Source organism: Notechis scutatus, chromosome 2 (genome assembly GCF_049901735.1).
Source record: "Notechis scutatus isolate UNSWTSFEM ecotype Mainland chromosome 2, rNotScu1.2, whole genome shotgun sequence".
NCBI lineage: Eukaryota > Metazoa > Chordata > Lepidosauria > Squamata > Elapidae > Notechis > Notechis scutatus.
Window position 1 is genome coordinate 182,456,920 of NC_142010.1, and position 17,035 is coordinate 182,473,954.

A 17,035-nucleotide genomic window follows, 5' to 3' on the forward strand; every position below is an offset into this window, starting at 1 on the left:
ATACTGTGTTTCTCACATAATAAGGCCGGGCCTTATTTTTTTCTGACCCCCGAAAAACCGGCTAGGCCGTCTTTTTTGGGGTGACTTAATTCCCCCCCCCGTTGCATCCTCGGGTGGGCGGGCGGCGACAGCTTGGATGTTCGGGAGACCTTCCATCACCGTTGCTTTTCCTTCTCCCTTGCTGCTGCGGCGTTACAGCAACACCGTGGCGTTTGGCGCAGCCACATGCGGCCAGTCAGGGCTCCTCCCTGCAACCGGAGCCCTGAGGAGACACTTGGCTTCAGGCGCTCCTGTCGCCGCCTTCCCTTTGCCTTCGATGGTAAAGTGAATTATTTTAAAAACCTCCGCTCATCCCATCAAAGCCGCGCCGGAGCCGTGCGAGCTGGGCAGAGCCGGGAAAGCGAGCCGCGGGTGTTTCCTGGTTCTGCCCAGCCCGCACGGCTCTGCCGCGGCCCTGGCGGGATGAGTGGAGGTTTTTAAAATAATTCACTTTACCTTCGAAGGCAAAGGGAAGGCGGTGACAGGAGCGCCTGAAGCAAGTATACCAACAACAAAGGCAAATCCTCAAGGTGGGCTGGAGGGAGGTGGCTACGTGCCCCCGGGCTGCTTCAATGCAAGGTCCTGACTTGCAGCATCCTGCCGTTGCCACCGCGTCCTTTCGCCGCCGCCTCCCTCTCCGACTGCGAAACTCGTGTGCTTCGCCAACGCTCCGAGCGAGGCGAGCTCTTTCATACAGAGAGAGAGAGAGAGAGGAAAGACGCCGGCGTGCTCCGAGAGGCTGGCTCTTTTCTCTAGCCGAGGCTGACAGGTAGTGCCTCCAGGGCCGTGGCAGAGCCGTGCAGGCTGGGCAGAGCCGGGAAAGCAAGCCGCAGGTGTTTCCTGGTTCTGCCCAGCCCACACGGCTCTGCCACGGCCCTGGCGGGATGAGCGGAGGGCCCGGTGGGGAGGCACTAGCTGCCTTGGTGACATTTCGGGTGCCTCCGTCGCCTCCTCGCCCATCGCAGGTGGCGGTGGCGGCGGCAAGCGGCGGCGCTTCGCTGAGGGAAAAAGAAGACAGTGCAGCCACCTTGCTTGCTTTCCCACCTGCCCGCCCCAGACGGCCTCAGGACCGGCGGCAGTGGCAGCAGGCGCGCACACTCCTGCCGGCGAAGGAAGGAGAGGAGAGGAAAGAGAAGGGAGTGCGGCAGCAGCGGCTGTCACAGTATCATCTCATAGCGGGGCAAGGCTGGCAAGCTGAGGTGGCCGCACCAGAGAGCGTCGCTGCCGACCCCGTCGTGAGGATAAAGGAGCGGGATAGAGATTCAGTCAGATGTCAGCCTCGGCTAGAGAAAAGAGCCAGCTTCTCGGAGCACGCCGGCGTCTTTCCCTCTCTCTCTCTATGTATGAAAGAGCTCGCCTCACTCAGAGCGTTTGGCGAAGCACACGAGTTTCGCAGTCGGAGAGGGAGGCGGCGGCGAAAAGGACGCGGTGGCAACGGCAGGATGCTGCAAGTCAGGACCTTGCATTGAAGCAGCCCGGGGGGCACGTAGCCACCTCCCTCCAGCCCACCTTGAGGATTTGCCTTTTGTTGTTGGTATACTTGGCTTCAGGCGCTCCTGTCGCCGCCTTCCCTTTGCCTTCGAAGGTAAAGTGAATTATTTTAAAAACCTCCGCTCATCCCGCCAGGGCCGCGGCAGAGCCGTGTGGGCTGGGCAGAACCAGGAAACGCCCGCGGCTCGCTTTCCCGGCTCTGCCCAGCTCGCACGGCTCTGGCGCGGCCCTGATGGGATGAGCGGAGGTTTTTAAAATAATTCACTTTACCTTCGAAGGCAAAGGGAAGGCGGCGACAGGAGCGCCTGAAGCCAAGTGTCTCCTCAGGGCTCCGGTTGCAGGGAGGAGCCCTGACTGGCTGCACGTGGCTGCGCCAAACGCCGCGGCGTTGCTGTAACGCCACGGCAGCAAGGGAGAAGGGAAAGCAACGGTGGCGGAAGGTCTCCCAATATGAAATGCTCCACCAACGCAGGCAGCACCATATCCGGGCATACAACAAAGTACTTCCTAATGGCAAGCCCCCCCTGCCATTCCCCCCCATTTCGCATGTTTAATATGGGCCTTAATTTGGGGGGAGGGGCTTAATTTGATTTTATGCCAATAAATCATGCTGGGGCTTCCTATTGGTGGAGGCCGTATTGTTGGAGAAACACGGTATCTATTTTTAAATCTATCTATTTATCAATCAAATATGCACTACATATTTACACTCCTCTTTCTAGAATTAGACCAACTTATTAAATATAGGAGAAATAGTGGCTGAGCCTGGGAGTGGAGTGAAAAGAGGAATCAGCCTAGAGTCTCTGCGTTCACACAAGAAGTCCAACACCTCTTGAATTCTGTTAACTCTTATCTAGTGCCAAAACAGTACTAACTGCCTAAATTCCTGTGCAGAGCCATGAACAATAGACCAGTTCAATTGGAACTTAACATGTGGCCCTGTTCTTTCACACCTGGGATTAACAGATTTACTGTAAATGAAACTAGGAATCTTTCTACATTATTGTTAGCCTTTCAAGGTAATCACACAGGAAATTAAAACTATGGGCATTAATACTACCTTTATTGTAAGGTTACAGTAGCAGAATTTTGCAAGTCTAAAAATAGTTCCCTCCTTCCTTGCCTTTACCGTTACCTTCCAGACAACTAGGGAGGATCCCTTCTGAGGCACTTTCTCCACCCCATCCCTCATTTGGATTTAGATTTCTCTTATCAAACCACTGTCTAGCTATAGCTCTTCCTCCTGTCTCTCAAGGTTATTTTCATAGCCCATTACAGCTATTTAGTCATTGGTGGGGTTAAACTTTTTTTTACTACCGGTTCTGTGGGTGTGGCTTGGTGGGTGTGGCAGGGGAAGGATACTGTAAAATCTCCAGTCAGAGGTGGTATTTGCTGGCTCTCCAAACTACTCAAAATTTCTGCTACCAGTTCTCCAGAACTGGTCAGAACCTGCTGAATACCCCCTCTGAGTCATTCCCTGGTGTAGGTTTGATATTATTTTTATTGGCCAAGTGTGATTGGACACACAAGGAATTTGTCTTCAGTGCATAAATAGGTTTGATATGAATAACAATAATTATATTTTATTCTTTTCAGGCTGGAGCTACATTAGATGATTATGAACATACAATAAAATATGGATTTCCTTCATTGTATCAATTGCATGTCAAAGCTAATTGGATATGACTCACACAAACTGACGTGAACCAAATCAACTTACACACGAGGCTGAAACTATAATGTAATTCATTGCTCATTGAACCTCTGATAGCCATCTTCCCCTTAACAATTGATCAAAAGGTGTGCCATTACTCAGAGGAAGTACCAAGTTGCTTATTCTAAGTTACACCAATAAAGGAGACATTTCCCAACTTCAGCTTCTGACTAACATTTTAGATAGCATTTTCATAAGTTCTCTATTTTGTCCATTCCACTGGCTTTTGAGAGTTTTTCTCAGTCCTGCTTTCTTCCTTTTCTATACCTTTGCTATACATTTAATATTATATTTACATCCCACCTTTCTTTTGTACAATTCAACCCAGTGCATATAATACTCCCACCTCCATTTCCCCCCCACAACAATAACCATATGAGATAGATTGGGCTGAGAGAAAGTGACTGGCCCAACTTCACCAGCTGGCCTTTATGCATAAGAGGGTATTAGAATTTACAGGGTGCCGTTTTAAGTCCGGTACATTAATTATGAATTATTAATATAAATTATCTTTACATAGCTGTTAAGGCCACCGCAAATTACTTAATCTGTTTTAAAAATAGCTTATGTCTAACACTTCTACATGAAAGAGGTATATATTTTCTATAGAAAAAAATAGAAAAGCACCGTAGTAAACATACCTATGCAGATAAGAATTTATTTGTTCTTTAAGGAAGTACACTGATGCTTTTCTAATAAATTAACCTAATCCATACAAATGTAGTTTTGAGAATACTTAATATGCATATTCAAAATGATTGTATTTCTCTTCAAGATACGTTTGTGGGCATATGAATAAACATAAATGTACATACATATACATAAATAGGTCCCATTAATTACCGGTAATACTTACATTTGGAAGAGGAATATAAGAAATGCAGAAGATTGAAGGAAGACTCCTATTAAAAGAATACACAAGTCAGCAAAAATCAGGTATTACATTGTATGGGTACAACTGTTTTAACTTCAGGCTACAAACTAAGTCTGGTTCACCTACATAGTATTAGAAGGTATGAGAGAGGTCTTGTAAAGGAAATGATACTGAGCCAAATGGCTTGAATGTAAATCAATGCCCATATTAAGATTTCTTTTGTAATTAAAAAACTAATCTCAACTCATAGTTCATTTCAGTTGAAAACAAAAACAACACATTAATATATTTGTTATAAAAGTGGAATATAAAATAGAAATGTATGAGGTTCATATTGGCATATGAACCCAAATTGTATGTCAAAAGAATTACACATTTTGGACAAGTTGTATTTTTAAGTTGCAAACATATACATCTAAGGGACAATATAATAGAGCATAGGTACACTCCCAAAGACTGTTCAAAAATTTAATTTTTGATGGGAGAGATATGACAGAATGTAACATTATTAAATCCATGGAAATTATTTTTTTATTTATTTTAATCTGCTTTTATTATTTTTATAAACAACTCAAAGCAGTGTACAATACTTCTTCCTCCGCTTGTTGTCCTATTGTCCTTACAACAATAACCCTGTGAGGTGGATTGAACTGAGAGAGTGACAAGATCACCCAGCTGGCTTTCATGCCTAAGGTAGGACTTGAACTCATAATCTTCACAGTTTCTAGTTTGGTGCCTTAATCACCCGACCAAACTGTCTCTAATAATCATATTGATCTAATATTGATATTAACCTAACTATCATAGTAATTATAGATAATTATAAAATTATAATTATAGATTATTTAAGTTTTAATTTGGTTCAACCACACTTTATTTTTATCCTGATTCTCCCACTTTTTGGAGTATAGCCCTGATATTCCATCAAAGGCCCTTAAACTGAAAATCAATGTTAAGGGTGTTCATGTAAATATGCCAACACGTGTTAAATTTGACTGTGACTATATGCAAATAATTCAGTTGTTTGATTTGTATAATGCAACAAACAAAAATAACCTCACTAACCTGGCTTCACAGTTAAACTGCAAAAGACAACAACCAATTTAGCCATGTTGCTTGAAGCTATATCTGGGGTTTTATAAATCATAGATGATATGGAGCAAGCAAATAGAGATAGGGACTCATAATGTAGAATTTCAAATAATCAGTTGGAGGATGGGCAAGACAGGCCAAAAGAGATCCAGTGCAGTTAAAATATGCTTCCACTTTCAGCAGATAATTCTATTACAGAATTATCAGATTATCCCCATGGACCAGCTATCTTTCCAGGTGTTGTTTTGCTTCCCCTTGAAGTTAACATGAAATGATAACTTCTGATTTTAATTTAGGTCATTTTAAGGCAACATTAGACAAATAAATGGAGAATCCAGATCATCAATAGCCACTGACCCTAATGACTATGTATTATCTCTGCAACCAAGACAGCACTCTTCTTTTCATCTACAATAGGAGCGGGCTTTGATGCTATAGAGCACTGCACATAGAACAATTAGACACAAGAACAGTTTCCCCCCCGAAAGCCATCACTCTGCTAAACAAATAATTCCCTCAACACTGTTCAACTATTTACAAAGTGTACACTACTATTACTGTTAATCTTCTCATCACTCCTTATCACCCATCCCCTCCCACTTGTGATTGTAGGACTGGAACTTTGTTGCTTGTATGCTTACAATTTATATTGACTGTTTCCTTAGTATGATTTGATTGTTGATTGTACCCTATGACTATCATTAAGTGTTGTACGTGATGATTCTTGATTCTTAAGGAATGTACCTTTTCTTTATGTATACTGAGAGTATTTACACCAAGACAAATTCCTTGTGTGTCCAATCACACTTGGCCAATAAAGTATTCTATTCTATTCTATTCTATTCTATTCTATTCTATTCTATCCTATCCTATCCTATCCTATCCTATATGTTGCTTACAGGCTTCAGTGACTAATGAATTTATATTATAGTCTGAAAGCACAAACGCATAGAGCCAGTTTGGTATAGTGGCTAAGGCATCAGGCTTTCTAGAAAGTAAGAGACTTTGAGTTCTAGATCTGCCTTAAATATAAAACTGGTTGGTAAGTTTGGGGCAGTTGTTCCCCCTCTGCCTTTGGGAGAAAAAAACTGGCAAGTCCCTACTGAAAACTGCAGGGGGCAATTGCCAAAAGTCAAAAAATGATTCCAAATTGCAACTTTTAATTGTTAAGTGAATTACCGCTGTTATTAAGTTAGTAACACGGTTGTTAAGTGAATCTGGCTTCCCCTTGATTTTACTTGTCAGAAGGTCACAAAAGGTGATCACATGACCCCAGGGCACTGCAACTGTCATAAACATGAGCCAGTTGCCAAGTGTTTGAATTTTGATCATGTGACACCTCCCCAGGATCCTGCAACAGTCATGTGAAAACAGTCGTAAGTCACTTTTTTCAGTGCTGTTGCTACTTTGAGTGGTCACTGAATGAATGGTTGTAAGTCAAAGTCTATCTGTAAACTATTACAGAATTATCAGATTACCCCCATGGACCAGCTATCTCTTCTTAGGTGTTGTTTTGCTTCCCCTTCCATTCCATTCCCAAGTAATTTGGGTTTGGAATTCCAACTAGAGACAGAGGTACATTTACCTAAATCAAAATTGTTACCTTGTGGTTGCGCCCAAAGATTCCCATAATGTTTCTCCTTCAATTGTTTTAGTTTTAATCAGATATTTGTCTTATTTCTGGCTCAGGAGAAAAATTCACAATAACAAACATAAGAAAACAATGCTGAATGCTGAACCTTTTTTATCCAATAATATCTATGTTGTCAGTTGTAGATTGCCCAAAACGTCATTGCGTTTTTCCATATTATATTTTTCCTGCATTCCACTAAGTGGACCTTTTTCTTCTTTGTGAGATGTCGCACTACAGTTATATGAGATAGCTTAGGTTGAAAAATAATAACTCATTAAATCATTTCAAAGGATTTCACAACGGAATCAGTATTTCAATGCAAGCTTGCCTAGTGTTGCTTTGCATCATATTTGCGGATTCAAAATATCCTGTTTCTCAATCTTAGTTTTTTAATAATTCATCGCAGTTTTAAAATGCATGAGAAAAACAGGGAGAGAACTAGGAAACACAGAAAACAAAGTATAGTAATACACTTAGAGCACTTGCCTTGTCTACAAGCATTTTAACCATGTTTAAACTATATATTTTAAAAAAATCATATTTAGCCAGTTTTGATCCACACTAAACCATAACTATTATTTACAATAATATACAAAATAGAATACAAAAATAGAAAACAATTAAAAACATTCTCATCTTCAACAGTTTGTAAGACCTCTTTTTTATCCTTATTTTATGCCATATAGACACACCTAATCCTTACATATATCTGTATATCACTACTATGGATTTATCCTATCCTCTTTTGCCTTTTAGTGTAAAGTCTATCTTTGGTCTATCCATTTGTACCAGCAGTTCCAGCTGTTGTAGTATATTGAAGTGTCTTTATTTTTTAATGCCAAAGTTAATTTGTCCATTTCTGCACAACTTGAAATTTTTTGAATGATCATCTCCTCTGATGGAACATGAGGCTGCTTCCAACATTGTGCAAAAGCCAATCTGGCCGCTGTCAAAATGTGTATTATTATATATTTCACTTTTTTTGATATTCGTTTATCAAAGATCCCTAACAGAAAGGACTCTGGTTTGAATTTGATCTGTTCTCTTGTCATTTCTTCCAGCCAATTTCTAATTTTCTGCCAATATTTTTGAGCTTCTGTACAAGACCACCACATATGGAAAAAAGTTCCCTTTTTTTTTTTTTTTTGCATTTCCAGCAATTCAGACTCATATTGGGGTGCATCTTCGCTAATCTCGAAGGAGGAAGGTGCCATCTATAAAACATTTTATATGCGTTTTCTTTGTATGCTACCAATTTTGTAATTTTATTATTTCTACCCCAGACCTTTTCCCATTCTGTTATGGTGATGCTACATAATGTCCTGGAACCCACATTATGTATCTGATATTAGCACAGTTGAGAAAGTCCAGAAATATTTCACAAGAAGAGTTCTCCACTCCTCTACTCGTTGTAGAATACCTTATGCCACCAGACTTGAAATTATAGACCTAGAAAACCTTGAATTACGCCGTCTTCGGTCTGATCTAAGTATGGTATATAAAATCATACATTGCAATGTCCTGCCTGTCAATGAATACTTCAGCTTCAACCATAACAACACAAGAGCACACAATAGATACAAACTCAAGGTTAACCACACCAAACTTGATTGCAGGAAATACGACTTCAGCAATAGAGTGGTCAATGTCTGGAATACTCTACCTGACTCTGTAGTTTCTTCCCCAAACCCCAAAAACTTTAACCTTAGACTGTCTACTATTGACCACACCCCTTTCCTAAGAGGTCTGTAGGGGGCGTGAATAAGTGCACCAACGTGCCTACCGTCCCTGTCCTATTGTTTCTTTTATTTTTCTTATATGTACCCATTTCATGTATTCATAACTATGTATATACTTATACGTATTATCTTGTAAGCAATTGACAAATCAAATAAATAAATAAAATAAATAAATATTCCTACTCCAGGCTATCATGTTCCCTTTTACAATTTCTTCTTCTAATTCTACTTCTAATAAATAATTATAAAATTTTGTTATATTTTTTTTGCCTGATCCTAATAAAATTTTAATTAATTGCTGGAGTTTATTGTTAATTCCAAATTCTTTCTTGTCCTGTTTATATCTACTTTGAATTTTTAGATATGCCCACTGATTCATTTTTAGTCCCCGCTCTTGAAGTCCTTGCCGTGATTTCAAATTTCCTTATGTATCCAATAGATCCTTATATTTAATCATTTTAGTGATATCCAGATTATTTGGGTGAATCATCGCTTCCATTGTTGAAATCCAAATTGGTATTTTTAAATAGTGTTTTTTCCATATTTTCTTCCAATTAGTTATGATTAGTTGTCTGTGAAAATATTTCTGGCTAGTTTTCCCGACATCCCATAAAAAAGCATGCCACCCCCTTTGCAAGTCATGGCCTTCTAAGAATAATATTCTCTTATTGGTTAAATTCACCCATTCTTTCAACCATACTAAAGAGGCTGCACTATAATACAACTCCCAATTTGGAAGTGCCAGCCCTCCCCTGCTCTTCATATCCTGCATTGCCTTTAAATTTATTCTAGGTTTTTTTTCCCTTGCCAGATAAATTTTACAGTTATTTTATTAAGTTCTTCAAAAGCGTTTGCGGATGATATGATTTTTTCATTGAGGAACCAATAGAAAGAGGACAAAAATTGATGAATGAATTAGAACAATTTGGAACAGTAGCAGGACTTAAAACTAATAGGAAGAAAACAAAATTAATGACAAAATTTAACAGAAAAACAGAAAATAGAACTAGAAGAAGTTATGGGAATACAAGTGATAAAGAAAGTTAAATACTTAGGAAAATGGTTGACAGCACATTGTGAGACACTTAAGGAAAATAATTATGATAAATCAATGCAACAGGTAAAGAAGGATTTAGAAACATGGGGCAAGCTGCAACTTTCATTATTAGGCAGGATTGCTGCTATTAAAATGAATATACTTCCAAAATTCCTATATATATTTCAGATGATCCCAATCAAAGATTTACTGCAATATCTAACCTTGACATAAGATAGAACTAAAATTTACTTAAGGAAATATATTTAGAATTGTAAATAGCAAAGAAAATAAGTTAGAAGAAAATGTATATGAAATGCTTGCTCCCAGCTCTTGTTTCTTTCCGCCAATCATCTTTATTTCCAAATTATGACTGTACACCTCTGCCAAAAATCCTGAAGCAGATTAGGCTGACGCATCAAATTCACATCTATAAATGCTAAATAACTACTGCAGATTCAGTTGGTGTCAGGAAGAGAACCTCTATCAAGTTTATGTGCTGAAAAATTGATTGCCAATGGAATTCATTATAGTTGCCAAAACTGGATATTTGCAGTTGAAAGAAGCTTCCAGTATTTGTCTTTGTTTGTGGTTAGGTGCAATTTGCTTAGCAAACTGTCTACTGAGTTAATGTTATTTGTTGCAATAAAATTCTGAAAAGATGAAATTATGAAATCCTTTGAATGACTTTGGAGCAGTCAAATGGGGTATGTTTGCCATCTTGTGTTACTTATGAAGTAATAAAGGTGGAATAAAAAAAACTAATAAATAAGGGTAGACAATTTCCAGATTCTTTGGCTTGTAATCACATAAATCCCAGTAAATGAAGCTAATGTATTATCATAATTGTAATGCAAATCATTTAAGAATATTTGGTTTTTTATTCTGGCAAGATGTACAGCACCTCCTAAAGTCATACCTCATGGTCAAACTTTATGAACTATTGCTCTGAATTTATTAGATGTTAAGAGTTGGGCTATGCCAGATTTCATCAACCTGCCCTCCACATGTGCTGGGACTATAATTCCCTGAATTTTCTACTAACCAGCAAGTATAGGAATTGTGGAAATAACAGTTCTCTCCAGATTATGGAATGGACAAGTATGAGTTCTGCTACTGGAGAATTGACTTAACAATAAGGATGGAAGTGCTTAGATATCCTTTGAAACTAACATTATTTCTGGTCCTAAATGCAGAAAGAATATATTTACAGTGTAGTAGTATTATGAAAATGTAAAGTAATAATTGTCTTACAACTACAACTGGTGCAGGAATTTTCATCATAAATTGTTGTGGTTGTAAATAAAGTTGGACCCCACTGAAAGATGTAATGGACTCTATATTACAGGATCCAAAATGTCTCAATTGTGAAGAGAAACTAATATTGCCTTGCCTTCAAAAAAAAGTCGAGATGCTACATTGACAAAAAAAAACCTATAAACTGGCTTATTTTTTGAACAGTGATTATAAATCCTTTATGGCAATGTTGATGAGATTTGATACATAAAATCAGTTTTCTAATGAAAAAGGTAATTGGAGATAATGTCAGAACACTCCTGAATATTATTGAATTTGAAATATCATGAGAGTCAAGGAACCCTAATAATAATCTTAGATTTAGAAAAAGCTTTCAATGACTTAAATTGAGCTTTCCTGTTCAGACTTTTGAGGTAATGAACTTTGGAGAGTAATTTATTCAAGGTATTAGATTAATCCGTACACCTCAAAATACATGTATTATTGTTAATATGTGTAAAGCACATGAGATTCAAAAAGGCACAGGACAAGAATGTTCTTTGTTACCATTGCTTTTTAGTTTCATCCTAGAGGTTTTGAACAGAGATATTAGACAAGATGACAAAATTATGGATGCAAAAATCAAAAAAGAGACTTATAAGTTAAGAGTCTTTGTGGATGAATCAGTTATATTTTTGCAAGATAGAAAAAAACAGTTTGGAACATCTGATGAAGAAGTTGAATGACTTTGGAGTTTTGGTGATTTAAAAAAAAACAAACATGTTAATCAAGAATATGGCTGCAAATGAGTATGAAATCTTAACACCTCCCCCCCCCAAAAAAACCCCATCTTCTAAGGTGGAGAAAAAGGTAAGTACCTTCTAAAATATTAATTTTATCCCAAACACTCAGTTTAAGTGAAGCTCATATATCCAAACGTGCAGCAATTTCTAATAGTGCTATTAAATTAATACTCAATGCATGGCAAGTCATTGCCTGAACACCATCAAAACAACCCTGCGATCACTAATTTTGACAGCAGCCTTAATTAACCAATTAATATTAGATCATGAAATATTAGATTATGAAAATTAATATTAAATTACATTTCAACTCACTGTAACTATCAGTGACTTCTTGGCACAATTTTAAGTGAGTTCTTTATGTTAGATAGGAAGCACTTTTTCTAATTTGCATTTAATACCTACACATTCCTGCAATTTTGTTACTGAAGATTCCGTTTTATCGATAAAAAATAAATTATCTTCAAACAATTGTATTTTATACTATTGCCTACATAACCATGACTCTCAATGAATTCTCTATTTGCATTGGCTATAAAGCATATACATCAGGCAGTAACCCAGAGGACACTGCTGTATATCTTTATGGAAAAGGTATCAGAACAGAGAGGAGTGCAAATAAAACCATCGCAAAGAAATGCAAGCCTATTCAGGAGAACAAGCAAGAGAAAATCAATGACAATTCAGTCTAGAGACAGGAAGAAATGTGAAAAAGATTTACTCTCACATTGATGCTATTTTGTGTAAGAGGCAACAGGCTCTTAAGATTCTGTTATTATTGAAGCTAATTAGATGACTGTCAATCATTGTCTTTCAGCCACACCTACCTCACAGGCTTGTTGGGCTAAACATTGGAGGGAGCAGTATGGATTTCTACTTTGAATTACTGAATGTAAGACAGGATATAAACCTAATAACAAAAATTAAATGTTCAGGTGTATTTTTGTCACAAAATAAAGAAAAAATTAAGTACTAAGGAAAAGAATATTTAAAAAAATAAAGGAGTCTTGCCAATATAATTTACATTTTGCCTAGGTTACTTAAAGCTAGGGTTCTCCAAGATTGTCAATATCATGTCCCAAAGACCATTGTTGTTTTAGTATTTACAGTATATTAAAGTAATATTTATTCATATCCATATATAACAAACTTTTTTTGGGGGGGGGGGGGGTGTCAATGAACAATCTGAAACTTCATCAAGGAGTCCATAAGCGGAAGTGTTTGGGGATTCCTACTTTAAGTAAATGTTAAGTAAACATTTAGCGATCAACCCTTTGCATATTGAACTAAAAGAATAAATGATTTTTTTAGGAACATAGACAATGGCAATATTGATGGTGATCCTGTATCATTCCACTGATTGTTCTGTCAGGAAAATTCTTAGTTCTGGGTTGAATCTTGATCACTACTGCTACAGCATCAAGCCAGCCTAAAGATCCCATCCACCAAATTGAGAATCCCTACTAATTGCAGCATGTGTTGTTAAATGTGGGGGGAGGAATTTTTACATTTAAAAAAGTAAAGAAATTTTACTTTAAAAAGTAAATTTTACTTAACTCTTTTTTAAAAAGAGCTTCAGTATGGTTTTATTACAAGCACACCTTCCATCTCTCCTGTGTCATATGAGAAGCATTTTCAAATTTCAAAGTAAGAGCATTTTCCTTGAGTACGAAAGACGGAGGGGGTGGGCTGGTCTACAAGGGAAATGATGGCCAAGGGGGTAAAAATGGCCCAAATCCTAATTCTGTTGCCCTCCAGTACCCCCAGAGCTTGAGGGAAATAATTGCCTAAGGATATTCCTGAGACATAAAGCATAGGCATCTGCTCATGTCTCCACTTCCATTTAGATGGGCCTTTTTTAAAATCTTTTTTTCATGATGACATCATAGAAGTTTATAAGCACAAAAGAAGGAAGAATTAAAATCCCAAAGGCCAAATAAAAAAATAAATAAAAAAAACAGAATCAAGAAGAAAGACCGTGCAAGAGAATTTGGTGACACATTATCCCTTCCCTTTTCCCTCCAGCCGTTAGCAGCTACTTACATATTTATGCGATGCCTTTAGTCTTTCATACTGTTAGCTTATCTCCATTTCAGCTGCTGCTTTCCGAAGTCTTGGGAATCTTTTCTTCCAGATTCCAAAATGTCCAAATTTAAGGTGTTAACATAGGGGAGCAATTCCTACTTATGTCTGGTTAATTTTTTTACATATAAACACACACACAGCACACATAGTTGAGCATTGCAGGAGCAAGATCCTGATTCTCCCTCAGACCACAGAATTTAAAGATCAGGCCGAGCTACAGAAAACAGAAGCAAACACTGTTAAGGCCTCACTAGGAAGTGATTTGAAGAGAGGTAATGTTATCTTATAGTTCTTTCTTTCAAAGCTCCCCCCAAATACTTAAGGATTCAGCTGAGCTGAAGAGGTAGAAGCCTACTTAGGTCTCAGCTGGTTTGTCACAGCCTTATTGACTTAAAAGCAACCGTGGAAACAGTTCAGTCGCATGAGATCAAATGTAATTAGAATGGTAAGATTATATGTCTATGGGCCTAGCAACAGTATGTGAAATGAAGCCTGCGTGGTCAGCAGCATTGTGCGAGTTAAATGAGTACTACGCTTAATTAGGACTTAAGCTGCATTGCTTGCAGCATTTTAAAATTACTGCAGTGTGTAATCCTGTTTTATCTATTTTGAAATTATAAAGCTAATTGTGAATGCATTAGCTATAGCATTCATGATTTTACCACATGAAATGTTCAATGGGTTACTTATATGATTCTTGATGAATGTATTTTATTTTTTCTTTATGTACACACTTGAGAGCATATGCATCAAAGACAAATTCCTTGTGTATCCAATCACACTTGGCCAATAAAGAATTCTATTCTATTCTATTCTGTTTTAGCATTGGATGAGTGTTTAAAGTACCAATGGTCCTTGTTTAGTAACCACAATGGGGACTGGTAACTCAGTCATCAAGCAAAAAGCAGCCATTACATGAAACTGCAACTGTGCTTATGATTTTACTTCAGTTTTGCTTTTTTGACCTGCAAAAGTTATAAATACGATTGGTTGTAAAGTAGCTTTTTTATCACCATCATAACAATGGGTAAACAAGGCAGTTGCTAAAAGATGACTACCTGTACTACTACTACTACTACTACTACTACTACTACCAGCCAATATGGAAAGAGGCTTTTAAAATTAGGAGTAACACTCATCTAATATTTCTAGCAACACAACTCTATCCTGGCAAAAATCTTTCCAAGGACTTTTGGGATTTTTTGCTTTTTTTTTGAAGAGCATGCAATCCTGAATTGTGAGATTCAGAGAGCAGCTTTTTCAAGGATTGGAATGGGGAAAACAAAACAAAAAATTCAACCTCCCTCTTTCATGCTGGAACCTTTTTCATTAAATGAAACATATTTCAAAAGGCTTCCTCACGTCATGCCTAGAATTATATAAGTGACATGGTTGTTACCAGCCTATAGTTTAACTCCTGGGTTGTGGTTTATTTTTTATATTGTGTTACTGTATTTCTTTTAAATGTTGTCATCTGCCCAGAACCACTCTTGTGAGAGACGTAGTTATAGAAACCAACCAAACCAAAATAAATACATAAAAGAGCCCTTACAAAATGAAGCTGATAATACGAAAGAGGCCTCAGATATTTCTGCCTTAGACCAACTGGTGCTAATGAAGTTGAGAAAATAATGATCTTTCATCTATTCTAGGACAGTGTTCTTAAAGAGGGCAATATGAACTTCTTCTCCTGAGTGTAATGAAACAGTTTATAAATACTCGTTTATGAGTTGAGGATTCAGTTTGGGATTACCCCTGCCCAGACCTTTAAGTAAAAACAACAGTGCCTGCAATATTTTTGTCCAGGTATGACATTACTTGAGACTGGGACAATTGAATGATATAATTTCAGAACTACTGCTCTATGGAGGGGTGTATGTTGATTTTGTATCATGTAATGCAAACATTACAGGATTTTGGTATACACTGTGATAAGGTGTTTTATCCTGCTTTTCTTCTGCCAAAAATGGTTGACTTCACCAAAAAAGCATTATCAATACGATCAGGAGTGGAAGAAACATTAGCTTTGCAACTGGACTCAAATGATTACAAGCTGTTTTCTGGTCTAAAGCAGGGGTTAATTAAGTATTGTGCTTCCACTAACACTTTTCCACAGACTTTTAACATTGGTTCAGTTTCTATATGTCCTATTATGCTTATCAAATTGTCAAATAATTTTATTTAATGTAAATGGTAGAATATTCTTGATGAAATAATTGAAAATTAAAATCATAATGACTGTATATGTCCATGCATCAAGTATGCTGCAAATTAACTTTATATTAAATCACCCCAATTCTATCTTAAAAGTTCTTGCTGTGTACAATCATGTTGTCTGTCTCCAAAATCTCACTAAGCCTTTCTGCAACTGCAGAAACAGCATAGCAAATTATGCAATAGTAATTTTCCTAATAAAAATAATGTAATTGTCCTCTTGGTTTTGTATGTAAAAGATCTATTACAAAGTGTAAAAGGTAATGGTACGTAATTTATGTACAGGATGACCATCTTTTCTATTTTCTTATTTCAGACAGTTAAATTTGAAAATGTATCACAAAATGAGAAATACTTTGTTTTCACCTGTAAAGTTTCATGCAATTGACTATTCTTATGAGGTATGCTATCTAAATGTCTGGGAATTTCAAAAATATAGTTAGAATAGAAATAGAAGAGAAAGCAAGTAATTAAAAGTTATTTCTCATTATGTTATTAGTAATTTTAATAAAAATAATTTCATTCATAAAAATAATTTTATTAGTCTGATTTTTTTGTTTTTGATAATATATTGTATGCAAAGAACTATTTATTGATCCTATAAAATTATATCATTTTAAGAAAATCTGCCAGAATATTGAAACTGATTATTTTTTTCTAACATCTGTGTATCTTACTTAAGAATACACTTTGACAGAGACATTTTTTTAAATATTTCCTTTTTCTGGGGGTAACATATTGAGGGTGGGTAGGTATTAAATTTATTTTATTTTGCTCTAATATATAGAGAAACTAGTCAGCATAACCCTATCCAAATAAAAAATGTACATATGCTAAATCATCCTGTTTAATAGTACTGTATAATCAGAGCTATAGTCTTAAATATATCCAATGTGATGACCCGGGGCGTGGCACAAAAGTAACACAATCAGATAATTAGTAGGAGTCCCTTTATTAGCTCCAACTTTGCCCCCAATATCTTGGTTACCTTCTGGCTGGAGAAAAACTCTCCAAGGAAAGCCTTTGGCTGCCGAGAACCAAGCCCAAAATGTGGTCACCAAAAACTGTAACTATAAGTC

At 37.3% G+C, this 17,035-nt stretch overlaps 1 protein-coding gene across 1 annotated transcript in view; it reads left to right on the forward strand.

Annotated features, from left to right (window-relative positions):
• Positions 1 to 16,300: 16,300 nt before the first annotated feature.
• The window catches only part of SHOC1 (shortage in chiasmata 1), a 59,084-nt gene continuing 58,349 nt past the window's right edge, over positions 16,301 to 17,035 (forward strand). The window contains exon 1 of the mRNA XM_087954217.1: positions 16,301 to 16,357. Within this exon, the coding sequence (XP_087810343.1) occupies positions 16,301 to 16,357 (57 nt within the window). The remainder of the gene's footprint in view (positions 16,358 to 17,035) is intronic.